We start from the raw sequence: 27,620 nt of genomic DNA, 5'->3' as shown, positions 1-27,620 counted from the left end.
CCTATATATCATATTATTTGATTGGTATTCGATTTCTGATTATTTCTCTAGGAATATGATTATTATATCTCAATTTGGCTTTAGGTAGGGTGCCCCGCTAAAAGAACTGGATTCTTCCAGGAAGCATCCCGTGCACAGACCTTGGTCTACATATATATTAAATTATTAACCATTCATTCTGTATGTGCACGAAAATTTATTTCAATCAAAATAGTTCAGATCATGTCTCTGGAACTGCGTTGAATCGAAATCAGATCGAAATTTCGGACAACTGTCGCTATCACAATTTCGAAGTGCACCTTACCCCTGGCCTCAATACATAATTTTGGACTCGACGTTTCCCCCCAGTAATGCGATCTCGGAAGGCAGGCCTACCTTGCAACACGAGCTCGGAAGCGGGAGCTCTTGATACAGGAGGGACGTATCGAGAATGACTCGGACCAAAAATTTTCTAAGACAAATTTTTTTCAAAGTTTTTCTGAAAACACTTTATTCCACGATTTATGTCACCCTGATCATTATGAGCCAAAGATATTTTTTCGATTTTCGAAGTCCGGATCTACCCTTCGATATACGATTTCGGACTCGAGGGTTCCTTCTTGTAATGTGATCTCGGAAGGCAGGCCTCCCTTGCAACACGAGCTCGGAAGCGGGAGCTCTCGATACAGGAGGGACGTATCGAGAATGACTCGGACCAAAAATTTTCTAAGACAAAATTTTGTCAAAGTTTTTCTGAAAATCACTTTTTTCCACGATTTATGTCACCCTGATCATTATGAGCCGAAGATATTTTTTCGATTTTCGAAGTCCGGACCCGAGGGTTTCCCTATTATGTCCGTCAATGTCCGCTAATGGCCCAAAAAACACGTCTGTTGTCTCATAGAATCCTAAAAAGGACAGGACATAAGCGGACCTGGGCGGACAAACATGATGAGACTTTTTTACAAATGATTAAGGACTCAAGGATTCCCCTTTGTTTTGCGATCTCGGAAGACAGGCCTGCCCTTTGCAAAACGAGTCCGTCTGAGTCCGACAATGTCCGTCCGAGTCTGCCAATGTCCGTCCAAGTCCGCCATTGTCCGTCCAAGTCCGCTAATGTCCGTCCAAGTCCGCCAATGTCCGTCTATGTCCGCCAATGTCCGTCCAAGTCCGCTAATGTCCGTTTATGTCCGCCAATGACCCAAAAAACACGTCCGTTGTCTCGTAGAATCCAAAAAGGACAGGACATAGGCGGACATAGACGGACGTGACACCCCCCCCCCCCCCCCCATAATTTATCAGTAGTTATCAAAACACAAGCGGAGAGCCATTTAAAGACCCTAATGCTGTTTTGGGTGGCAATCGCACCAAAGTAGCTTCAACAGCGGTCTTGCTTTGAGAATATTTAGTATTGATAATCAAATTTTCCTGGTTCATATTAATAATTTCATATTTTGTCATTGGCCATACTGCTAACGTTAGCTTAATCTCCAGGTCCTCAGCAGGCAACTATACCAAAACCAGAACGATGTAAAGATAGTGGCTGTAGACCTGCAAGCAATGGCACCCCTACCAGGTGTTATACAGATACAGGGTGACATCACCAAGACATCTACTGCTGAGAATATCATCCGACACTTTGAAGGTTAGTTAACTGAGCTCACCGGTAAGATTTTCAGATATCTGGTCTGAGTTTGTTACAAATTGTTAGTATAACAAGTGTTTATAGACTTAACAGTAAAGTTGGAAGGTGAATCGGATTTGTTCTGACACATGACAGCAATTCAATGAATTGATCGATTCCCCTATCAAGATTCTAAAAAAAGTGCGATGAGATTGGATTTTGACACTAGAAGTGCGATTTTCACGTGTCACGTGCAGTGGCGAAATGTACTCCCCACCCAACCCCCCCCCCCCCCCTCCCCCCCCCCCTCCAGCCTGTAAGATTTCTTGCCCCACTAATTATTTTCTATTTAAAAAGATTTCGCGAGTCCCTTTGTAAGCGAAAAGTATGTCACTGTTATTGGATCCATAAATAACGAAAAATTTACGTGCGTATTTTTATGAATTATATTATGTTACATATTGTAATTATGGTAAGCCTCACGTAGCCCGATGGTTTAGGGCGCGCTCGCCAAGCAGTTGACTCGGGTTCCAGTCTCGTCAGCGGTCATTCTTTTGGCAATTATTAATTATTTTACTAAAATTATCATCAGAGCACCTTGTTATATACGTTATCCGATAGATTATACTGTTCGTACTTCATCTAGAGAACTAAGATCAAGAGAAGACTGGCATTTAAGGATTTGTCCGGGGAAGGCCTCGTTCACACTGGAACATGTCAAATTATTGTAAACGGAGTTATCTGGTAATGTTTGTTTTGTTTATGGCTAGAATTTAGAATGGAATCAATGTGATGAGGATCCAGAGTTAATTACCTGCTACGATTAATAAGTCAGTTCTCCAGTTGAAGAGACCCTTTCTCAAACTTTTAATTCACTATGCCTATGGCAGTATCAAGTATATTCTGAGAAAGATTGAGTAGACTGTAGCCAGGAATAGTACCTCCTTTAATGGTAACCATGGTAACTATAGTAACCACTGTGAATCTTGATCTTATAACAACTAGTATCATTTAAGACTTAGACAGTACAGTGAATAAACACGCTGAAAAGCGATGAAAATGCAAGCGCGCGACCGAATATGTAGTGCTGAAAGAGGGTGCCGAAATCTCGCGGAGAATCTCACGATATCGTGAGCCTAGCTATGAGATTTAAACGAAACTCGCAAAAATCTGGCAAAAATCTCGCGCGCGTTACGTCGAAGTTTTCACGCTATAAACAAGTGATAAAATACACGTTAAGAGTATAAAATACATGTTAAGTTCCTAATTACCTCAACTTTTAAGTTAAACTTTTTCTGTTTCCTCATTTATTTACAAATTTTGTGCGATGAGTCCGGCTCGCAATCTCGCATAAATCTTGAGCTGGGGATCGATTTGATTGGTTGTTGCTGAAACTGGTCATTGGAGTTTGGACGTCACTTATCATAGGTGGTAATCCTGCGCGGTCGATCGCTTATTTCGAGACGTAATACAGCTTAAAAGTTGAAGACAAGTTCAATCAAATGGATCTTTCGACACTTATTCATCTTTCGTGCAATTATCTTGAAGTAAAGTTTTTTAGAATGGAAATACTTTTAGCTTTACTGATGGAAAGTTTCACGATGTTCTAGAGTCAACGTCATCCATTTAAGTGACAAAAGGACGCTACATGTCACAGAATGACTTGATTCTCCGTTAAAAGTAGCCATTAGGTAACTTCATGACCTTAGCAATGTTTATTTCGTGTTTGAAGTAAGTTATAAGCTCTCTGTGGAATTTGGCTTAACGTAGTTTTAATTGCCAGAAACACTGTCAAATACGCAAGAGGGCTTGTTTGAAACTGCTTGGCGGATATCCTGCCGCAGCGCAATAATCCCCACAGATTTTAGTGAATTATAACAGAAACGTAGGTTTCCTTCTCAAAACTGCACATTATTTGAGAAAATTTCATGTTTTGGAGTTCCTTAAATCCACACGAACACAAATATGTAATGAGGTGAGGTGAGACTGACACGATGTACTCTCATCAGAAATTTATCAGAATCTTGCTAGTCCTTTAGCTAAAACTCTGCTCTCTGTACGAAATAAAACGCTTTTTCCCCGCCCAAAGTTCAAATTTTGAAATGGATTATTTTTGAAATAGGAATAACTTTTTAATGTTTTAACTTTAACTGTTGCATTCACAAATATCATCAACAGACAGAAACCGACTTCATGTTATAAAAATCAACTACTAAACTGTGATTTCAAAACTTAAGTCTTAAAACTTAGGTTAAACTAAACATAATTTTTTTGTATATTTTAAAGTAATTATTTGCTTTTTTTGGGTTTTTTACTATTAAGGTATCAAACAATATAATGACTAACTTTAACATTAAACTTAACATAATTTTTTTGTATTTTTAAGGTATTAAAGTTTCAAACAATATACATGAAATGAAATGGTTTTAAAACAAGCAAAATATACATTCAATCAAGTGTTGCAATAAGCAGAGCACATTTATTAGGCAGGGTAAACTGTCAAAGTTGTAAAATAGTTAATAATAATATGCAAAATTTCTATTCAGTTGCAGTTAAACTTGAAGCAGCTATACATAAGGAATTAGCGAGCATCAGCTTGTTAAGGACAGCTGGAGTGGGCTCGGTTAGCGAGAATTGCTTTTTACCACTGGGTAAAACGGTGACTCTACCTAAAAGAGAAGCAGCCACAGTGTGGTACTCCTCTTTGTCAGCAAACTCATACCGACTTCCCTTTGGGGAAAGGTAGACAATCTCATAACAAGGCTTGGAACGGTCCTTGTTCAACCGACTGAACCCTGCAGCAGAGCAAACCTTACACTTGCCAGCAGGAATAATCCTGGAGATCTTGCCAATGTACCAGATATTGGACAAATTCTCCAACTGCCAATAACAAGCTACCCACTGCCCCTCTGATAATTTAGTCTTATCATTAACAATTTTTCTTACGCTGTTTGACTCCGTGAGTTTCTTCTGTAACGTGTCCAATCTCTTGATCATGTCATCTTCAGGGGGAGTAGTAGGAAAGGAGTTGGAAAGGAAGTCCGGCTCTAGCAGCTGAATCAGATTTCTTTTGAGCTCATCGAGTGGTTTGGGGTTGATTTTACCAAAGTCGTCCTTTCGCCTGACCTTGAAAACTGACCTGTCTTCCATGATGTGATTATCGTAGGTGTTGTCCCGCATGTAAAATATTTCAAGCTGGAGCATCTTGAATTTCTCCTTTTCGTCGGTCTTACTAAGGATTGCTTCCAGCTCTACTTTGCTTGTTACCGGCCCACCATGATCTTCTCGGCACTTCCGGAGACTGTCCCTCTTCTTCAATACCAACTGGTCTTTCTTGACCTTTTGAACATCAAATTGCTGGAGTTTGTGAGCATCTGAAGCTTCCTTGCCCAACTTCAGAATATCCCTTGCCTTCAGCGCCTGCGGACTCTTCATAGCGAACTTGATGTAGGCCTGCAGCTCCTCATCCGTGCAGCTGTCCATTTCCCGGATCCAGGGTGATGCTGCGATGATCTGGGCCTGTCCAATAGTGAAGATATCAGCTGTTCGTGCCAGCTTTTCTCCGTGGCGGAACTCGCTAACCTGCAAGTAGTTGGATGTGCGTTATATTTATAATAACATTGAAATGAAGCAATGATCTGAGTATAATGAAGAATTAAGATGTCTCAATAAAATACACAATTTAGTAGAAAAGTAAGCCTTTATAAGTTAATTTTGAGAAAGCCGACCTGATGCTCAACAGCAAGTGCATTTGTTGGTACTCCATTAAACTTGTTTGGATTCTCGTCCAGTAACAGTTTAAATCTTCCGTTGTTAAGGTAACATTCAGCTTGCTCCCTGAAGGTCCCTGCATACCCTTCAGCAATAAGGGAGGCGATTCTCTTGACCACTTTTAGAGACATGTCACAAGGGTCACTCTTAATCTCTTCGAAGAGGCTCTGGTAGATGTCTGAGTGACCGTGATGCGACACCTTGATTAGTTTCGGGTATTTTTCGAGGAAAGGGAGCTGTTGCGGAGACAGGAGCGGGTCAGTGGCTCCAGCGCTCAGTGTCCTCAAAGCTGCGATCAGTGCTGGGTAGAACTCACAAAGCTCAAGATGTGACAGCATTTTATACCCCTCCACCGTCTCTGTCCCAACTGCAACCTGGGGTATGACATAGATATCAAATTCAGAGGAAAGAACTATCAAAAGAAAAGACAAAAGAAAATTTTACTAGAAACATATCTTTTAATGTTTTGTGGGATTTTCCCTCTGAAAAGTAAACTCACTAGAAAAGGTCTGATCACATGGTAGTACAGTAGTCCAACAGCGAGGCAGATTTCTCTAAAGTATGGACAGTTCACGTATCTCTGACAGGACATGAACATCCTGTTGTCCATATGAAGCGTATTCAGAAATCCTTCGATCGACCTGAGATATGATAGACATTAATTCTAGAATGAGCTAACCAGGCAGAGCACACTAGCACAGGGTGGATCTATCTTTCAAATTTAAGAAATAAAAATAGTTTAACTTGAACGATTCGGTATTGGAGCAGAAAAAAACTTACTTATAGTGGTATGCGATGAGAACCATAAACTCAGGGTCCTTGCCGAACCTTGAGGAGTGAGCATCTTGTAAGTGATTCTTCTTCTCACCAACCACCCTCTTTAGGTAAGTGGAGAACTTCTCCGTCAGGGACCACTCTTGATTCTTGCTGGAGGGTCCCAGCAAGTTCATGAGTGCGTACACCATGGTGATTGAGCAGGACTTATTTGTCCCAAAGAACGAGGAATTGTAGCTTTCTACAACGAACTTGCGAACCTCTATAATTGCGGGTATTTTACACAGTGCCCAAAACTGGTTATCATGATTGGTCAAACTGTCACTGCTAACAATCAACAGTAATATATTCATGTGTGAATGGCTATACTATATGTATAGGATAACAGTGAACACATAAAAATTGGTTATTGTGTTTACCTATAACTTCTTCGAACTCCAAAAGCACCTTGGTGAGCGAGGATGCCAGAGCTGGTTCTATGTGGGCATTGCAGTGGCCCCATAGTGTTTCAACAACAACTCCCATTTCCTTCTTCCACTCCCCTATGCTCGCTACTGCTCCTCTCATGTTAGACGCTAAATAATTATTAGATTTAGAATTAGAATCAAGTTAACACAACAATACAATATAAGAAAACATTTTTTAAGAAGCTTCAATCTGCTAGGCAGGACATAGAGATATAGCATATAAATAAAATACAGTGAAAAGTGAATTGTAGGAAATTATGAAAGCACATTAAATTATAACCATTGCATTTGCATTAGGTAGGCTGTAGTGATTGGTTACGAAGACATGTATTAATTTTAAATATAATGCTATTATTGCAACTGAAATTTGGTATTTTAAGGAAAGTAACCTTTTTTTGTAGTTTTAGTAAAAGTTTTACTAACCGTCATCAGTGATGAAGAACTGAACCTTCTCCGTTAGTTCTTTAACACTAGCCAACAGTTCCTCCGTGGATGTTCCCTCAGCTGAGATGGTGGCCATGTACGTTAACTTGGTCTTGAGCCACTCTGCGGATGCCTCAACAGTCGAGCCTGACGAAGTCTCACAAGCTATTGGGAAATAGCTAGTCTTGTCACCGTCCTTGTTTAAAACCATGACGCCAGCGCAGGTCCCCTTCTGTCTGCGGCTAGAGAACCCATCAAACTCAGCAGTGGCGTGAGTTGATTCCTTGGTCTGAAAGTTGAGAATAAATTCACTATTCATACGTCGGGGATAAATAAAAGTACATACTAGATTATAATCATTCGGTTCACTTATAGTTATATGAACGAGCAAAACAATTTCACTACAATGGTTTCACAATATCAACATTATTAGTTACACTTACTGCTTTAGCAATTGAGAGCTGAGCTAGGGGATAGTGGACATTTTTCTGTTGCTGTACGACCCAGGTCTTGGAAGGCACTGTGTTGCTGTCTACTGAAATTTTTGACTTCTTTGCAGGGGGTGCAGGTGTTGGTCCTGAAGATGTGTCACTGCGGGCACGGCAATTCGGGATAATGTCTCTGTTCCTTCTAGTCTTAGTAGTTGATTGCCCTAGGAATATCATACTGAATAAAAACAAATTGGAACATAGTTGATGTAAATGTAATGTGCATGACTTGGTATCAGAAATAAAAATATTGTCTAAAGTTGCTATGAAATGCATTCTTACCAAGTTTGTAGTGTTGATTAAAAAATCCATTTGCTACGCACACAAACACCTCTATGCAGCCACTCTGCGAGAGTTTGTGGACATTCCTCAGCTTAGCGAAGACGGCGTTCAGGCGGGGACTTATCTTCTTCAGTGATTCCCGGACAGGGATCTGATGGATTTAGTGATACTGATAAATAAGTTGTAACAATCCTGTCCTGCCCACTTACACAATAAATTTTCTCACCAACGAGTACAAAGCCTTATTGGATCACTATCTCAATTCTAAGGTTATTACACTGCCAAAAAACTCATTCAATACAGCACCTGGCCCCCTTAATTTTGAAGTATGCACATAGTAAATTCTAACCTCGGGAACAACAACTTTGTTTGCTGCCGAAGGTTTGGAAGTGTTGTCTAGGAACTCCTCAAGTTCGTCTTCTTCCAGGTCTTGCAACAGACTTAGCTCTTCCTCACCAGCTTTCCAGTCCTCCTCAAGGTCAGCATAGCTCTTCTTCAGTGCGGAGAGAGATGCAGCGGTGCTTTCAGCCTGTGCCTTCCACGAGTTCAACTGAGCCTGAATTGTAACCATGTATAAAGACAAGTTTAAAAACAAGCACACATTTTCCATACTTGAATTTTAGTTAAAGTTATTTTTGCAAGCAAGTAAATATAAGTAACAAGAAATCACTTGGTTTTACTATTTCTACCTGGAGTCGGTCGATCTCTAAAGACTGATCTTTAATGGTCGTCTGAAGGGCCTTCATCTTCTTGGATTGAGAAAAGACAATTTTTTTTTTTTGAGAAAAGACAATTTTATTATTTATCACCAATTCAATACATAATCAATAAATATATATCCGAATAAATTTGATTAAAAATTAAATGATACAAGTATGCTAGCAGCTAGCGCGCTTATATTTGATAAATATTCACGCTGTTAAAATGGGTTTTACCACACCGCCACTCACATTAGCACAGTTGGTGAACGGACCCAGGCGCTGTTAAGCTTTTATGAGCCCTGGTTGACTGCTGAGAGTGGCGAAGGGGCTGATATTAATTTTATCTTATTTTAACCTAGATTCCAATAAAATTTTAGTTTTGTGTTATAATTATATGATTTTTATGCGATATTTAAGTTACAGCTGCTCGCAATACATTATTGCTTAAAAATTGTTAAATATGCTCGCTATACGCTTAATTTTAAATACCGTATGTATATATACATATCAGCTCATAATACCAAATAACAATAATAAATAAATTAAAAGCATTGAAGAGGTCCAAAACCAATTCAAGCATGACACAAAGTTGAATACATTTTCATCGGAAGCTGCAAGCTTATTAACGTTTGATTCCGTACGTTCATGATCCGTTATTATGCATTCACCTTCAGGCGGTGTCGACGGATCATGCGAAAAGGGTTTTTGACAGGCTGTGCCCTTACCATAATTAAACTGAACCATTGCCTGATACGATGTAAACAAGAGTGTTGGATAGGTGAGCCGCGCAAGCGCTCGCGCATTTGTGTCGCTCTGACAAATAGCACTTGAATAATTTAGCTACCAAGACGTAAATCGCGCGTTACGTAAAGTATTATTTTTCCCTTCGGATAAAGTGAACGTTACACCCGCGTGTAACCTGCTTTAATGTTTTTTGTGATTGCCTGTAAATATTCTGCTTTATTGACTTGGAATTAGTGCAGTTGTTTGATTTCATGAAGCGGTACCTATATACTACTCTGGGTCGGCATGATTGGCAGTGGATGATGGACGTCTGCTTCGGCCTTGGTCTCAGACTCAGAGTGCGTTCAGCCGGAATTGAAGCTGGAACTGGAGCTGGAGCTGTAGCTGCAGCTGAAGCTGGAGCTGAAGCTGGAGCTGTAGCTGTAACTGGAGTTGGAACTGAAGAAGACCTCGATACTAGGTCATCAGCCAGAGGAGAGTCTAAGAAGTTCTTTCTATCCGCCGTCGGGTTATCACTTTTGGAATTCCGAACTGCTACTTGGTTGCGGGAGTTGTGCCTCTTGACTCTCTTGAATATTTCGTTTGCCACCTGAGAGATATTACATGATGGTGTATTTTTAAGCAAGGCAAACAACAATGATGCCTTCGTGGCTGGAGCAATCCGAAGATTGTTTAGTAACTCAGTATATGGTTTACTTTCCTTCTAAGATTAGTAGTCCGACAAAGAATAGACGCGTATTCAAAGAGTGAATTTCAGAACCCCCGAACAAATATAAATCCATAGTAATCAAAATCCCCCTTCCTCTAAAGTCAACAAACTACGTGGCAAATTCCACGAATCTCCCCTGCCGCTCTCACTACCGAGATCTCACTACCGAGATCAAATTACTAAAGTACACAAGAAACTTAACACCTTCCACGGAGCGGGCTTGCAGGTCCCGAGTCTAAATAGCTTGCACGAAAACAGAATTGTGGCGGCAGGGGAAGCCACGTGACATAAGGTCACGTGACTGGAGTAAGATACAGGTTCTGGGAAGCATGGTACAACATCCCACCCCCTAAAAGTCTGGAATAATTTAAGTGCCGACAAATATATAACGAAAATTATTACAGCCTACAAGTCAATCTAAGAACGACAAAATTAAAATCTAAGACTGTTCTCAGTAAGTCTAAAATACAGTTCCCAAAAATAGTCTGCAAGTAAAAAATTGATTCATCTTATACATTGATAAAAACAAAAACCACATGTAGTATCGTAGGTGTAGCTGAATCTCGTCAGTTGTAGTCCACGTCCAATCTCCTCCTCCAAACACTGAGTTTCTGCAAAACTCATAGACGTCTCAACGTGTCCATCTCTCAAGGAACAATCTCCGTGATTGACTTCAGACTGTCAGTGAGACAGCTACCGTCTAATCACCACCCGGTGACGAAAGTCTTAATCAGTAGTATTGTAGCGACAAGTGCTACGTGTCCGGTATCATCAATTCGAGTACCGCTCCCAAGTTCAAGGATCTTATGATGAGATCTGTGACGCGAGTTAAGACCTTGATTAGGTGATCCCACCCTAACTGGATCTAACGATGCCGTATCGTCATGTACTCCCAGTACTGATACAGAGTGATCGCAAGTAGTATAAAGGCCGTAGAGAAAACATGGGACACCTCGCTTTCTGCTTTTTAGATCTTTATCGCTACGAATGTTGTAAAGATTCACACCCCAAAACAGCATGGATAAGGAATGTGTATCGCTATCCTTCGACCGCACAGAGTTGGAACCTTCAGAACAGACACTGACGAGGACTTTCTCGACCGATTTGACTCCCAGTCCAGAAGTGATAGCAGCGCTGACCCTCATCCAAAAACCCGTCCAGGATTACAGCTACAACAAGAACCATCCGATGGTGTCTCCGTCACTGCTCCTGAGCCTAGAATCCACGATACAACAGCGGATCAACCTCCTGAACACACGCATGACTTCCAAAGCCAAGGACTGTACTGATCGCAAGAGCTACGACGAGATGATCCAACACCACGTTCAGTCGATCCAGTCGTTGGGGAATCAAGTGAAGAAGTTGGTGGTAGCCGGGCTGAAGGACGAAATGACGAAAGAGGATCTGGAGTTGGTACGTTTTGCAGTGAACAAACGTTTCACAGTGTGGCGTACGTCTCTGGAAGTTGTGAGAAAGCGACCTGGTTCCTGGGAACAGCGTGACGAGCTCTGGAAGCGGCTGATCCTTGGCAACCGGATGTCTTGGTCAGCCTATCACCTTAAGACCTCCCTCCGTTTGTAGTGTAGACACGATCCGTGTCCCAGTTATCATTAACAGTGACTCTTTAACCCTTAAGGTAGTATTGCATGTGAAATAGTGTTTTGCCGGAACTAGTACCGAGCCAGTGCACCTGAAATGTGTATTATATCCAGTTAACAAGTGTAAAGCGTTTTAGTATTACTTTGATATGTTATTTCTTCAAAATCTGTCTTAATCGATCAAAAATCCTTAGATCATCGTCTCAGGTCAGATATTCTCTGCACCTGAGCTAGCTACCAGTATAACAAGTGCCGTAATACTGCAAAAATTGATCGTTCGTGTGTATCCACAATCAATTTAGCCGGTAGGTAAACTAACAGTGTCATCGCTAGTCATTCCTCAGAGTAAACTACAATCATACCTGCAGCTTATCCGTGAGCATGTGTCCCATGCTAAGTCATAACTGCAATCCGCAGTAATCGATAAGTATTGAGTTTCGTGTGTGCTCAATACACCTCCTAAACACCAACAGTGGGTGTCCCTGGACGAAGTGTGCTGTGACCTGTACCGTCCTGTCGTCGTCACACTATCATGGCGCAAAGATTGCACCTGCCGAGGCTTGCAGTTTAACGACGTGCTTCCTCGGCGCAAGGTCGACTAGATACCCAAGACTAAGTGTAGCTCTTGGTACCCCTGAAAAGTTGAAGGAACTTCGGAGGAATCCTGGCTCTGGCAGGGTTCCTTCGTGGAGGAGCGGGTGCTGCGTCTGCAGGATCCACCATTGGCGGAGTAACTATCTCGAATTCCTGGTCCCCTCGGTTCCCAGAGAAATCCTGCTCTGTCGTGACACCTTGCATTCGTGACTGCGGAACTGGCTGGAGGTTGGGCTGTATAACAGTCTCCCTGACTGTTTGATCGGCTGGTGTTTCTAATCCAGTTAGCGTGACGGAACCTGTGTGTCCTCTGTTGTCTGGTTCTGCCAGCACCTCCAGCTCCATACCATCCCTGTCCATCTGTACTGTAGACTGTGCACCCTCATTTCCAATCTTCTCGGCGTTATCCACGCCCTCGGCTGGCTTATACTCTGCGGCACCAACGTTGAGATGTGAAGGTGAGTGTTTGCTTGTTACGTACCTCTTTAATTTGCTGATGTTCATCAATTTATCCCTCGATCCGAGGTCAACTACATAGAGGTGATCGTCAATACGCTTAGTAACCTGGTATGGCCCCTGCCATCTCTTGGAAAATTTGTGGCTTGGACATTGGATGAGAGTGTAAACCCAGTCACCTGGTTGGAAGTACGGTCCTTGTAGGTTCTTGTTGTAGGAATTATCTGCGTACCCGAAGTCCAGAGCAGCATGACGTCTGGCTTTGACACAGATATCCCTGATAGTACGATACAACTGGTAGGCGGTTGTGCCCTTTTTTACTGAACTGTCAAGTTGAACGGGATCCCCGTTCAGTTCCAGGTCCAGAGGTGTGTTGAGGTTTCTTCCAAATAACATAAAGTTCGCCGAGAACCCCGTATGCCTGGAACGTAATGAGTTGAGTGCGAAGGTAACATAGTTTAGGTATAAATCCCAGTCACGGATTTGCTTGTCTGTTAATGTTACTCTTAATGCCTGATTGATTCGCTTGTTGGAACGTTCGGCCTTACTGGTACTTGAGCATTTGTAAGGAGTACCGTGAGTTATCCTTATCTTAAAATAACGACAAACCTCGTTAAAAACTTCGGCCGTAAACGAGGTGTCATTATCAGCTAAAATTTCACGAGGGTAACCGTACTTCAAGCACCATCCGTGCTGTATCAGTCTAATGGTTTCTTCGCTTTTCCGAGTTTTGCAGGGAAGAGCGACTACAAAACCAGTGAAAACGTCCGTGATACTCAGTATATAGCGGAATCCCCGCTTTGTGGTACCCTCCTTTTCAGGAACGATGTGATCTATTGAAATGGCATCCCCAAAGTCGTATGTAATCACATGTCGTAGCGGTGCTTTGAGATACGCTCTAGGCTGTTTACAACTGCCACAAGTGACACATGACTTAACGTAGAGATCGACTTCCTCTCTGAGTTGAGGCCAGTAGTATCTGCGGAGTATTTGGTTGTAAGTCTCATCTGCTCCTGGATGCATGGTGAGTAGTGAAGCGTGGTGCTGATCCAGCACTAGCTCCTTCAATGGTTCTGGTACCAGAACCAAGTACCGCTGGATCTCTATCTCCTTACTGCTCTTGTTGTGAAGTATCCATTTCTTGCAAAGCAGTCCGTCTCGCACCACGATTAGATTCAGTTGTTTCCAATACGTCAAGAGATCACGTGTTAGTCTCAGTCTTTGAAGCCGATCCGGCTTGCCAGACTCCAACCATTTCCTGACTTCCCTCAGAACAGGATCCTTGCTCTGCTCCGTTAACAGCTTGTCCTTATCCAGGATCTCACCAAGTTCTAATTGTTGAGTGATTGAGGGCGAACCTTCTATGCGTGATACCTTTACCTCTACCTTTTCTCCTTGTGTTCATCCAGCACATCTGTATCACATACACAGGCTTCCTTGACTTTAACCTTGGTCAAATCTAGAGGGTCATGAGGTACCCAATTTGCAGTCAGCATGTATTCATCGATGAGCACGTCGTCCTTCTGATTGTCTTCGACAATATCCTTGTCGAACTCATTGTTGCCACCACCCTGTGTTGAGTTATCTAGTAGCACCTCACTCTCGTTGACCGATATCGCCTTTACTGATACCTTCTGCTCTCCAAAATCCTTGGAGGCTGGGGGATTGGTCTGAGTGCTTTTCTCCTCAACCCTTGCCTTGAATAAGTACCTCGAGAGAAAATCCGCAACTTCGTTCTCTGTTCCTTTGAGGTGCTCAAGATGAAACCTGAAACTCGCCAGCTTGTTTAATCGTCTGATCATCGTAGAGTTTGCCTTGGCGAATAGTTTTTCAAGTGACAACAAGCTAAGACAATCCGTCCTAACTAGGAAACTTGTGCCTTTCAAATACAGTTCGAAGTGCTGTAAGGTTTCCACCAGGCATTCAAACTCAAGCTTGCTTTGACTCCACCTCCGCTTGTGTTTAGGGACTCGTTTGGAGAAAAATGCGATAGTCTTTAGCTCACCATCCTGTCCTTGAGCTAGCTCCGCTCCATATCCATGTTCAGAAGCGTCTATAGTTACCACGTAACTCTGGTCCGGGTCATCCACTCGAGGTAATGTCAGATTTATTCCCTCCGAAATGCGACGTTTTATTTCTTCAAAACCTGTCTGACATTCTCTAATCCAGAGGAACTTCTTGTCCTTGTCGAGGAGCTCGTAAATCGGTTTGGCTAATCCTGCGAAACCCTTTACGAATCTACGGTGGTAGCTGAGGAAACCCATTACCTTTTGTGTTTCCTTGAAGTTTCTGGGCGCAGGAAGATCCTTCACTGCTTTCACTCTCTCGTCGTTAATGCTCACTCCTTTATCAGAGATTGTCCATCCCACGAACTCGACCTTTCTTCTTAGGAGTTTGCATTTAGCAGGCATCAACTTCAAATTAGCTCTCGCCAGACGCTCGAGTAACACTTCTAGCCTGTCCAAATGAGTTTTCCCTATCAGCAGATGCTAGCATAAGGTCATCTAAGAAATACGCCAACTGGTCTAAAGGAATGTTGGCCAAGAGCTGGTCAATCATGCGGGCGAACTGTGAGCTGGATGAAACATGGCCCATTACCATTCTGTGGAACACGTAGCGTCGGTGATTGGCCGTAAATGCGGTCAAATTGACAGATTCCTCATCATACCCCACCTGGTAGAAGCTTTTACTGAGGTCGAAGGTTGAAAACCACTTGGCTCCTGCCATCTGGTCGGTCACAGTATTTATTCGTGGCAACATGTATGTGTCCGGGAGGCACTGACTGTTCAATGCACGGAAGTCAGCCACAAAACGAAACTGTCCGGGTTGATGATGCTTAGCAACGAGGAAGACTCTGGAATTCCAAGGACTAGCCTGCCCTGTAACCTCGCTAATGATGCCATTGTCAAGCATTCCGTCTAAATGTTTTTGTAGAGCATCCCTCTGCTTGTACGGAGTGGGTATAGGACATACGTACTGTGGTTCTGCGTCAGGCTTGAGCTTTATTGACGCGGTGAAGAAATTGCAAGTGCCCAAATCAAACTCATGTTTGGAGAATACTTCCCTATACCTCCAAATAATGTCTTTCAGGCGGCTCTCCTGCCCTGTTAGCTCCAATTCAGGTAAGCGGAGTTCTTCGAATAAACGCGTTTTGGTCCAGTCATCCTCTGGACCGTGTTTTCCGTGACTTTCGTCTAATCTAGGATTAACAGGGGATTCAGCTGCGATGTGTACTTCTTTCACGTTAACAAGCTTTTTTGTTTGCGGTGGCGGGTTGAGGAAACCTAGTAACTTTCGCTTGTGCAAGACGACAGGTTTATCACTCGTGTTTAAAACTCTGACTGGAACCTCCCCTTCCTCACTGTGAGTAAGGGCTTCCGCTGCGAACAATCCGCTCGCACAGAGGTTTGTGTAAGGCTCCAAATGACCACTGTAAACCACATTTCCATATTCCTTCCGTGGATCTGACAGTTTACCCTTGACAAAAGTAACAGAGTTAGCTGGTAAGGTGACCGTAGTTGAGGAACGAATCTTAATCCTTCTAATGACACGAGTAGGTGCAGGTAGGAACTTAGCATACCCACTTCTGGAAGATAGCACACTATCTTTACCATTGACACAGAGTCCCTGTGTTCTAATGAAATCCATACCAAGGAGTATGTCGCACTCCATGCTATCCTTCACCACGATGCAGCGGTGATAAGTATCAGTGCCGGCCACCCTTAATCTGAGTTTTACCTCACCTAGTGTGTCAATCTTATTCTCGGTAAACGAGGATAGGACATATTTTGTCCGTTCCACCTCATTTATACCGATCTGCCCTAACAACGATGCATTGACAAGCGTTACGTGGCTACCTGTGTCTACCAGACAGTTAACTTCATGACCCTCTGCAAGGCCTCTCACCACCACATCACAGCCAATAGTTCGCACTGTCCCGGGCCGGCTGTCGTTCCGGCCCCTATCTAGTTTAAATGGTCTCGTTTGGCGTTACAGTTCCTAGCAATGTGGCCCACTTGTCGACACTTAAAGCAGGTCCTGGTCTCTGTCCTCTGTCTAGTCGGACGATCCGTCCTGTTGTAACTATCCGTTCCCGCATAAGCACCCTGGTTGTTACGATAATTCGAGCCATAGTCACGTGATCCCCGTGACTGTGCATGACCGTTCTCACCACCCTCCCGCTGTGAGCTGTTGTTGATCCTGAAGACAGCCAACTGGTTCTCTATCTGTGCTGTGGGAGTCCTAGTTCTTTTCATCTTTTCGAACTTCCTACCAGCTGACACAGCGACCTCAAAATCGTGCTCAGCTCCTGGAGTGGCTAGTATCTTGTCATAAAGCTCATCGTTTACCCCATGTAGGAAGGCATTTAAGCAGGCTTCTGATCGCTCACTGATGTTGTTATACGCTGCTCTGTTGGCGATACTCCTCAGTCTACAAGCAAATGTGTCAACATCCTCCTCATCCTCCTGTTTAGTGCAACCTGCGGTTAGTTGCTGGCGAAGTGCTCTGACTTCTGACTGGGGGTAAAGTTGTTCATGACACTTGGCTAGCAGGGTTGTTAAGTCTTGTCTCTCACCAACCGTGAGTTTTTCGACTACTGGAGCAAGTTTCTGTAGAGTGTCGTTGTCCACGTTGTTAAGAAGCATGTTTGCTAGCATGTATTTCGGTACCCTGGCAGTAGCCACAAAGATCTTATACCTGTAGCTAAAGGTAGTGAAATCGTCCCCCTTTTTGTACTCTTTCGGTTGCTGGACCCGCATATTTGCATTCCCTTCTCTTAGGGTATGAGGTGCCGATGTGAAACCAGAATCCCTGGTTTCTATCGTTACGTTGCCAGTATCCTTGTCATTCAGGTCATGCATGTCTTGTGAGCTGGTTGTAATCTGGCTAAGAGGAGCTGTGTTAGCGGTACTGCTGCTGGGGGCTTCTACCGGAGCCTCAGACTCCAAAAACTGGACTACTTGTCCAGTAATCTCTATCTTCTTCTGTTCTGCCTCCTCCAGCCGTTGTTGTATTTCTTCTTTTTGATTATCTTCCGCCTCCTGTAACTCTTCTTTCATTGTCGCAATCTGGCCGTTTGTTGCCTTGAGGTCTGTCCTAAGCTGGTTCAAATCGAGGTGTGACATGATGATGGTAGATCAACACTATATTAAACAACAACAAAAATTCGTCAACTAAGTACACTGATCGATCCGATCAATGTATATCAAAACTAGTAGACAGAAATCGATCCGATCTCTGTTGACAATAAGCTCCGATTAAGCTTATAAAACACTGATGGGACGCGTAAAATGTACTGCAAAAGTCTTTAAGCAATACAACAGGTTAAAACGCACGAGGCCTCCAGATTTAGTAACTCAGTAACGATTTACTTTCCTTCTAAGATTAGTAGTCCGACAAAGAATAGACGCGTATTCAGAGAGTGAATTTAAGAACTCCCGACTAATATAAATCCATAGTCATCAAAATCCCCCTTCCTCTAAAGTCAACAAACTACGTGGCCAATTCCACGAATCTCCCCTGCCGCTCTCACTACCGAGATCTCACTACCGAGATCAAATTACTAAAGTACACAAGAAACTTAACACCTTCCACGGAGCGGGCTTGCAGGTCCCGAGTCTAAATAGCTTGCACGAAAACAGAATTGTGGCGGCAGGGGAAGCCACGTGACATAAGGTCACGTGACTGGAGTAAGATACAGGTTCTGGGAAGCATGGTACAACAATTGCCCAAAGATAGAACTAATCGGTATGAAACTCGATTAAGTGATAATTTAGAACACTGCTCAAGAGCATTCTTGGGTGAAACATCTCCTATGTTTAACCCCAACACGGCAGCTAAGTCCAAGAAAAACTGTTCTTGTCCTGGCTGCTTCTTCTTTTGCTGCACCATATTGATATGCTAGCTAAGAGAGTGTAAATGAGTTTGAAATGAATATTGAATGAATGAGTTTGAATGAATATTGATATGCTAGCTAAGAGAGTGTAAATGAGTTTGAAATGAATTTGGTTTTGGACAATCTGAATCATCAACACAACACCAAGAAGCATACACAAAAATCAAATGTGCATGTGTGTACAAACAATTTTGTTCAAAATTTATAAAAAAATGGTGGTCGGTAATGGACTGTCGGTAATCGTCCGACTGACGGACTGACAATACAAGGGCTAAATCAATATACTATTGTACAAACAGCTAACCACACATTTGGTTTTGGACAATCATCAACACAACACCAAGAAGCATACACAAAAATCAAATGTGCATGTGTGTACAAACAATTTTGTTCAAAATTTATAAAAAAATGGTGGTCGGTAATGGACTGTCGGTAATCGTCCGACTGACGGACTGACAACACAAGAGCTAAATCAATATACTATTGTACAAACAGCTAACCACACATTTGGTTTTGGACAATCATCAACACAACACCAAGAAGCATACACAAAAATCAAATGTGCATGTGTGTACAAACAATTTTGTTCAAAATTTATAAAAAAATGGTGGTCGGTAATGGACTGTCGGTAATCGTCCGACTGACGGACTGACAATACAAGGGCTAAATCAATATACTATTGTACAAACAGCTAACCACACATTTGGTTTTGGACAATCATCAACACAACACCAAGAAGCATACACAAAAATCAAATGTGCATGTGTGTACAAACAATTTTGTTCAAAATTTATAAAAAAATGGTGGTCGGTAATGGACTGTCGGTAATCGTCCGACTGACGGACTGACAATACAAGGGCTAAATCAATATACTATTGTACAAACAGCTAACCACACATTTGGTTTTGGACAATCATCAACACAACACCAAGAAGCATACACAAAAATCAAATGTGCATGTGTGTACAAACAATTTTGTTCAAAATTTATAAAAAAATGGTGGTCGGTAATGGACTGTCGGTAATCGTCCGACTGACGGACTGACAATACAAGGGCTAAATCAATATACTATTGTACAAACAGCTAACCACACATTTGGTTTTGGACAATCATCAACACAACACCAAGAAGCATACACAAAAATCAAATGTGCATGTGTGTACAAACAATTTTGTTCAAAATTTATAAAAAAATGGTGGTCGGTAATGGACTGTCGGTAATCGTCCGACTGACGGACTGACAATACAAGGGCTAAATCAATATACTATTGTACAAACAGCTAACCACACATTTGGTTTTGGACAATCATCAACACAACACCAAGAAGCATACACAAAAATCAAATGTGCATGTGTGTACAAACAATTTTGTTCAAAATTTATAAAAAAATGGTGGTCGGTAATGGACTGTCGGTAATCGTCCGACTGACGGACTGACAACACAAGAGCTAAATCAATATACTATTGTACAAACAGCTAACCACACATTTGGTTTTGGACAATCATCAACACAACACCAAGAAGCATACACAAAAATCAAATGTGCATGTGTGTACAAACAATTTTGTTCAAAATTTATAAAAAAATGGTGGTCGGTAATGGACTGTCGGTAATCGTCCGACTGACGGACTGACAATACAAGGGCTAAATCAATATACTATTGTACAAACACCGACTGACACAAAGATTCATTTTTTAGTTCTGTATATTAGAATAAAACAACATGGTTTATGTTTGAAGTTTATCTCCTTGCTGCACACCACGCAAAGCGACCACAGCGAGCACAGCGCGCTGTGCTCGCTTACTCTCTCTTTCTTTTTTAAGCCTCAATTCCTTTCTTAGAGGATCTTTATTAGCCTTTTCACGGCTCTTCCTGGCGTATTCCCTCTCTTTTTCTGCATTTCTTTGCCTCTTTCGTTTCTTGGCAGGTGTGGGGACCAGCGGTATCAGGGTCACAGGATTTGGTGGTACTGATTCTCCATCTGAGACCTGTGTGGTGACTGACACGGATTGTGCTGTGACAGTTTGGGTGGCAACTGTGTGTGTCTTGACTGTTGCTGTGAGGACTGTCCTGTAATTTTAAGAATTGAGTTGTGTGCATATGCATGATTGATAATGACTTGGCTAGGAATAATATCTTTTTCAGTACGAAAACTTAGTGTTCTGCAGCTAATTTAACATGTATCTTTGAATAAAAATCTGACCTTTCTTCTATTTCAAATCGTGATATTAAATTGGTTCTGACTCTTTCTAGTTTCCTATTATATGTTTGCGATTTTCTACATCGTTGTGACATGCTTTAGAAAAATTCTAATTAAATTATGCACAAATCATTTTATAACTTTAAATTGCTATCAACGATGTTTACTTATTATATTTTATACTGCAGTAAAAATCTTTTGGCAATAATCGGTACTTGTGCTTACATCAATAGTTATTCTAACTGTTCAAAGACTAGTTTAATACTCTAAGATTTTATTGGATCGTGACCTTAAGTAGGACAATTATGCAGCATATAATAATGTTTGCTCACATTTTAGTTTGAGCAGCCTTCACACACTGCAAAAAAGCAGCCCGTCCCTGCATATTGTGTTACTCCTAAACAATTTGTTTGATCAAGAAAGGAAAACAATTAGAAATAAACCATTTCTTGTTTTACTAAGAAAGATACTTTAAAATGATTTGTAAAACAGAACACAACTACATATAAAAGTAGCAGAGTAGTTGAGATTCAGGAATACAATTAAGACTAATCTGGAACATGCTTTTGGGGCAATAATTATGTCTGGGCTGACTTGAAATAGATATGGTGTACTCAAATGTTCAGCCACTCAGAAGTGCCTAATGGTCCCCTTGATCATGATATTTTGGGGTAATTGGAGACCTGTCAAGGATTGCATCCCAGGTTGGTAGCACAATAAGAAACAACTTGTAAAATAACATTTTATTAAAAATAATTTAAGGGTCTTCTGCTGTTTCTGACACATCTGCGATCTTTGCAATTGCCGCACGTGCCTTTGCCACCTGCCACTCTACCTCATCCGCACTTGCAGGTATGCATTGATCCATAATTGATCTATATGGAATAAGAAATGAGTTACACTTGAAACTGTAAAAGGCCTATTTTAGCATTCAAACTATAGTACTCAATCTCAATATATTGTACCAATTTCAGATTATCTTGTCCAATGTCAGAGAAAACAAGAGCTGTGGACATTCTTAACCCAATTACAACTCTTGCTGCATTTGCAGTTTGAAACCAGATCAAAACCAGATATGCTCATTCAGAGCAGACCAGCATCATAATCGACCAAACCATTCATAACTTTTATGGTCTCAACAAGATCGGTACAACTTCAAATAAGTCGGTAAATAAACTGTACTCCGCCATTGAACACTACTTTAAATGTCATCTCATCAGAGCTATGTAAATAAAATTATTCAAACAATATACACATAATATAGCAATGACCCTATATAAAATCTACCCTTTAAGAATTAAAAAAGTTTCCTAAAAAATCAAAAATTACCCTTGGCCTTGTGGCTCCAAGCTATGTAGACAGCTACCGTCACAGATAAGCAAAATCCCGAAAGTCAACAATGTGCATTGTGCAGGACCGGGTGGAACAATAAATTAATCACCACCTTGCCCAGCCAACAATAAAAAGATTTGGTCAACTGCCCAACGCAATTTGTTTCAGTTATGAACATGATTAGCGACATGAGTATTATACCCAACAATGACCGGCGAACTGATAGCTACTTCAGAAGCAATGAAACTACGATCTTCTAAATAAGAAGAATATTCGAAGGTTTACACGCTAGCGCTCGATTCTAAGATTCAATATTTTAAATAAATTGTTTTGGGAAATTTTTACAGTTCGCGCGCGCGTTTTTACTTTTTTTGCGACGCGCAACACGCCGTTTTCATTTCATTAGCGAACACTTTTTCGAATTTTTAAGAAACTTTCTACATCTATAGCAGCTTGTGGAATAATTACTGTCGAATTTCATTAAAATCATGAGTACATCTTCGCGAGAGGAATTTGGGGATATAAAAATATTTCATATCCGCGGAAGTCAAAATTTTTGGATTACCACCTACTTATCATATTTAAGATTTATTATATGTTTCATCGCCCCACTAATATTGAATTCTATATATTATTAGATTCTATTATAAAGAATTCTCTTATGGTTTGAATATTTGAAATACCAATCACACAATACACAGACCTAGAAATTACAATATATTCGCAGGAGAGGAAGCTGATCTAGTGGTATGTGACGGAGCACCTGATGTGACAGGACTCCACGATATCGACGAGTTTATTCAGGCCCAGCTGCTCCTGGCTGCTCTCAACATTACCACTCACGTATTGAAGCTGGGTGGCACTTTCGTTGCTAAGGTAACCAAGTTTTAATTACAAATTCATATGGCATTGTATTAGTGTCATATAGCGAGGGAGGTAGTTATCAGGGCCAATGATATGATGTGATGTTATATTCTGTGTTATATATCCCAAATCGTTTGTCCCAATGACATACGCTCTTAACAACATAAGATGAGTACATGAGCTGTAAATGATTAATTTAGCGTCTCTTACTTAGATCGAATACAGTTCCTGAATTTCTCTTTCAATATTTATAAACAGAGGTAGCCGCTGGAATTCTGTAAGACAACAATTTCAGGAGTGAAACAACAAAAGAGACAAACTTTCAAATTGCAAAATTCTAATATTAACCAGAAATAAGAAGATTCAAATTAGTCTTCTTCTATGGTGGCCGGTTTTTAGATTAAAATCAGGCTGAAGGATTTTCAGCCGAAACTCTTGATAGCTTTATTTTATTTACTAGTCAAAATACTCAATTGCCCCATAAGTAAAATATCGTAGCATATGCCTGAATTCATCATAGTACACCTTCCTGATGCAATGGTTGCTGAGTAGGGGATATATCAGCTTTGTACTCGGTACCAACAATGACAGCTGTTATCTTGGATCTTCCCGGTAGTTGCACCCATGCATTGATGCTATCCGTGTGGGTCTTTGTGGTGGTGCTTCCAGTTTCAAATGTGAAGGTGGTCGAAGCGCTAACTGTTGTCTTTGCACCTGCTCCTATGATAGGTACTTTTGCCTCGATCTCCACTGCTATGTGGAGGAGCTCATCACAGCAACCAACAATTTAGAAACAATCACTGCCAAACCCAAACAATCGCTGTTAGCAAAACAAACGTCTTTCGAATGTTGAAAACTTCATAAGTAGTATTGATATTTGATAGTATTGATATTTGATAGTGAAAATAACGAATAATAGAGTAGTTCAAAAGATGAAAAGCTTTCGCTGAAATATTGCTCACTGCGCTCCCTTCTTTAATCCTTCCTCAATTTATCACAAATGATATGATAAACCCACCTGAATTTCAGATTTTTAGAGGGAAGGATGTAGCATTACTGTTCAGTCAGCTGAGAATATTCTTTGAGGATGTCAAGTGTTGTAAGCCTCGATCGAGTAGAAACTCCAGTATTGAGGCATTCGTCGTCTGCAGAGGTAAAGCTAATTTTATTATTGATTTTAAGTGGACAAATTATAAAATATGATATAAAATGTTTCCCAAATATATATTTTGATTAATTACCACTAATTAAACCCTATTTATCAGGCTACAATCCTCCGGAGGGGTACATTCCCTCCATGATAAATCCCTCACACTCAGGTACATATGGCTCCGTCAAACAGGAGGTGAAGTCTTATGGTTTTGTTCTTTCACAGACGATCTCTTTATTTTTACGGTTCTTGTGCCCGAGCTTCTTTCCGTTTCTGTTTACCAACCATCCTCTCTGACTCAGGAATATCATTATCAACGAAGACGGTGACAGACTCCAAGCAGGAACCCCCGGCTTTCCACAGCCCTCATTTCTTCCGTAGACGAACCAGCTGCAGCTTTCACAGTCCATAGCCCAAGACCTTGACACACAGTCCCAATGTAGGTGTAGGCGTTCTTTGTCGTAGGTCAAAAATGGAGGGTCTCCGGATACCTGTAGGATTGAGATAGTCAGACCGAAAGTTTGGATGGACTGTCTTTGAAATAATTAACTAAGATGTACCTTGAACTTGGGAACAACAAAATTAATATTTTGCGTAATTTACAAACATGTAAAAAAAGACACACTGGAAAACTAAATTTTATTATGGTGGCCTCTCTGTCTCTCCAACTAACTCACTGCTAGAACTTACCGCACAAGTCCACATCTACATCTATGTAGGAGTATTTCAACCACGGGGTTTAGTGTTGTATAGCTGGAGAAGTGAAGCTTGGAGTTTCAGTTGGTGTGATACCGGTGCAATATGGTACAAAGCAGGGAGAGGGAGAGATTTCTTTGACTACGACAGCAGCTAGAATTTTACTAACATTGGTGTCATGCAAGTTTCACAGCCTCGCAAGTATACCCCCACCATCAGCACAAGACAGACTTTATCAGTATTGCCATTTCCTACAATCACGTCGTGTCTGTACCACCCAACCTCAGGCTCTGGAATCCTATAGCATTACATTCGGAGATCAGTTGTTCATCACCTTCGTCCATGTCATCTCGGTAAGACTGGCCATGATCGAATTCCCTCTTCCAAATCTCTGGTTCTCATCTTGCCACATCTTCCTTTGTTCATGACCATTCAATCCGAACTTGTCGTTCCTGCAGGCATCGTCCCTTCATCAGGCACTCGTGAATTGTCCTCACAATAGTTAGAGCAAACAAAGTCACTGGCGAACATGTCCCGCTCTATCACAGTATGAAGGACACTCACAGGATTGTCCGTGTCCGAAGCGAGTTCCCCCGACACACTGTTTACTCCCCGGGGCAGGTCACTCCCTCAACACAGATCCAGTACCAGTCAGATAGGCGTCCACTTCATCACAGCCTTGTCTGTTGCAGTGCAAGACATGTGTACCAGCCTCATTATGTTTCGTCCCCACATTGTTGATTGTGATAGAGTTGATGGTCCGTCTGACTGACATGACCGCTGCTGAAAGCATTGAAGGATCCAGTTGGGTCCTGGACAGCTGGTCCTTTCCTGGAAAGGGTAATCTGAGGGGTCATGCGCCTTTGCTTCACAAACAAAACTACCAGATCCACCAGGAGCAACAGTAATATTGACCTGGATCGATGGTGATGACTGGGGGCTGTTTCACCACTTCAGGGTTCTACGGTGGGTTCGGCTTCTGGCCTCTGTAGTATAACAGGGTAGGTTGGAGAAGGTATCATCCAGCCTCAGTAGTCTGTTGTAGGGGACGAATAGGAGTCTCCAGTGGGACAGCGTTTCTCACTGGTGTATACATATGTAGTGGGGTAACTCTTCTTCCTTTGTGGTCGCTCAGTCTCGGCTCTAGTATCAGAGTGAAGACAGGACCATTACTTGGGCTAAAGTTGAGTTCAATCGAGAATAAGCTCCACAAAAGCGTTTTTAGCATCCTCGTCAATCAGTCCGAACTCAGAGCGATCTCGTAGTTCACCAGGTATTTCATTCCCCCGAAAGATCAGGCTTTTTTCTTGAGTCATCTCGTACTCGAAAGAGAGGGCAGCAACAGAAAGGGAGAGAAGTAAAACTAATACTCGTATAGTCATGTTGACTTCACATAAATACTATCGAGCAGTAAAATAATGGGGTAAACTAGTGCAAAACAAACAATCGATAGAAAAAGATCGTTAACTGTAGTAACGTGCAGGAGGAACATTTTTATACCAAACCAAGACGCCGTGATGCAACTCCCACACCCTCTACACCCAGCTACAAAAATCCGGCAGTCGTGCGTCACGAACCACGAGACTAACACGTGACCACATCAAGCTGACGTAAACAGTAACACCTACTGTTTTATGTGATAAAATTACTCCCATATTTTGCTCTTACAGCCGTAATTCGGTCACGTAAACGACACAACCTCGTACGACCATCTTATCAATACACATTATCCCTGGACTTCTGCCTAACTTTAAACATAATTATATCATAAAATTAATTATTATGTAATATATTAGGATATTATGGGCATAATGAAAATAAATAAGCCTATGTGTTATTATTACAAATGTCCTAAAAATAGGAAACGCGGACGGCCGCCGGACGCGCATTGGTCAAATGGATGAAGACAGTTCTGTTAAACTTGTTAAAATTGAATGGCTCATGTGCGTAAAAATGATGGATGACTATCTTTGTTTTGTAACGCCATTACTCACCCAATACAAGAAACCGATGGATCCATGGTACCTTCGTTACCCCTATTAATATTAATGTAAAAAGCCTTTCTTCAAAACTGTTTTCAGATCCTTTTTATTTAGACTACTAACGAATCATAATACATGAGACTGTTATCGTCTTAAAGCAGGAATACCGACCACCAAATAATCCAGATCCTAAACCTACAATCTGCAGCGTCAATATTCGTCTAAATCTAGTTTCACGTTGTCCAACGATTGATTTCTGTGGAATTACAAAGGACTTACCATAGTTACCATAGTAACCACTAATAGTTCCATAGTTACCTGTTAGTTACAAAGGATCTTACCTCGTTAATGGTTCGTTCCCAGCTAGCGCCGTAGAGAGATATCCCGTAACCAAACATCCCCTCGTGAGTAGACTCCTATCTGAAAACAAGGCAGAAGTAAGAATAGAAAGTAGGAAGTTAGCGAAGGAGGAATATTATTAAATTATATATATTCTGCCACCAGCTCCACTAAGATGAAGGTGCGGTAGAGCAATTTCTTGACTTTATTCCTTGTTACTCAGTATGTGGATAACTCTAAGCAGAAGGGGGAACTGTGAAACACAATTAAACTGACGATATTTCTAGAGGAAGGGTTAAAAAACCCTGTTTAATGTTAAGTTTTATTGGATGAACTTGTGTGGTTACAAATTGAAGTGAACCAAGTAACCCCTAGTAAGCCTAGTAAATGTGTTCACTATAACTTGGAGGTGAACCCGGCCCTATAAGTGAACTTTTGTTTGAAATGTAGCAGAATGTCACAGTGGATGAAACCAAAATATTCTTACTGATGAGAGTTTTTACGGGGGTGGGGGGTATTAGAACTGTATTGCAATCTGAAAAAAAATGAGT

At 41.5% G+C, this 27,620-nt stretch overlaps 2 protein-coding genes across 3 annotated transcripts in view; both read left to right on the top strand.

Moving 5' to 3' along the window:
• The window catches only part of LOC134814902 (ubiquitin-conjugating enzyme E2 Q2-like), a 102,145-nt gene that overhangs the window by 66,123 nt on the left and 8,402 nt on the right, over nt 1-27,620 (top strand). The window lies entirely within an intron of this gene.
• On the top strand, nt 1,477-25,656 carry LOC134815436 (tRNA (cytidine(32)/guanosine(34)-2'-O)-methyltransferase-like). The gene is made up of 5 exons (XM_063823970.1): nt 1,477-1,624; nt 22,766-22,914; nt 23,932-24,055; nt 24,168-24,221; nt 25,499-25,656. The coding sequence occupies exons 1-5, from the start codon at nt 1,540-1,542 to the stop codon at nt 25,654-25,656; spliced, it is 570 nt and encodes a 189-aa protein (XP_063680040.1). The 5' UTR covers nt 1,477-1,539.

Source organism: Bolinopsis microptera, chromosome 5 (genome assembly GCF_026151205.1).
Source record: "Bolinopsis microptera isolate Bmic1 chromosome 5, MBARI_Bmic_1.0, whole genome shotgun sequence".
In the NCBI taxonomy this organism is placed as follows: Eukaryota; Metazoa; Ctenophora; class Tentaculata; order Lobata; family Bolinopsidae; genus Bolinopsis; species Bolinopsis microptera.
This window is presented reverse-complemented; position numbering and strand designations above follow the sequence as displayed.

What these genes read in the sequence shown, in the direction of transcription:
- LOC134815436 (XM_063823970.1), top strand. Translation starts at nt 1,540, where the DNA reads ATGGCACCCCTACCAGGTGTTATACAGATACAGGGTGACATCACCAAG. An exon ending in TATCATCCGACACTTTGAAG is followed by an intron (nt 1,625 to 22,765) that starts GTTAGTTAACTG and finishes ATATATTCGCAG; the next exon opens with GAGAGGAAGCTGATCTAGTG. An exon ending in GGCATTCGTCGTCTGCAGAG is followed by an intron (nt 24,056 to 24,167) that starts GTAAAGCTAATT and finishes CCTATTTATCAG; the next exon opens with GCTACAATCCTCCGGAGGGG.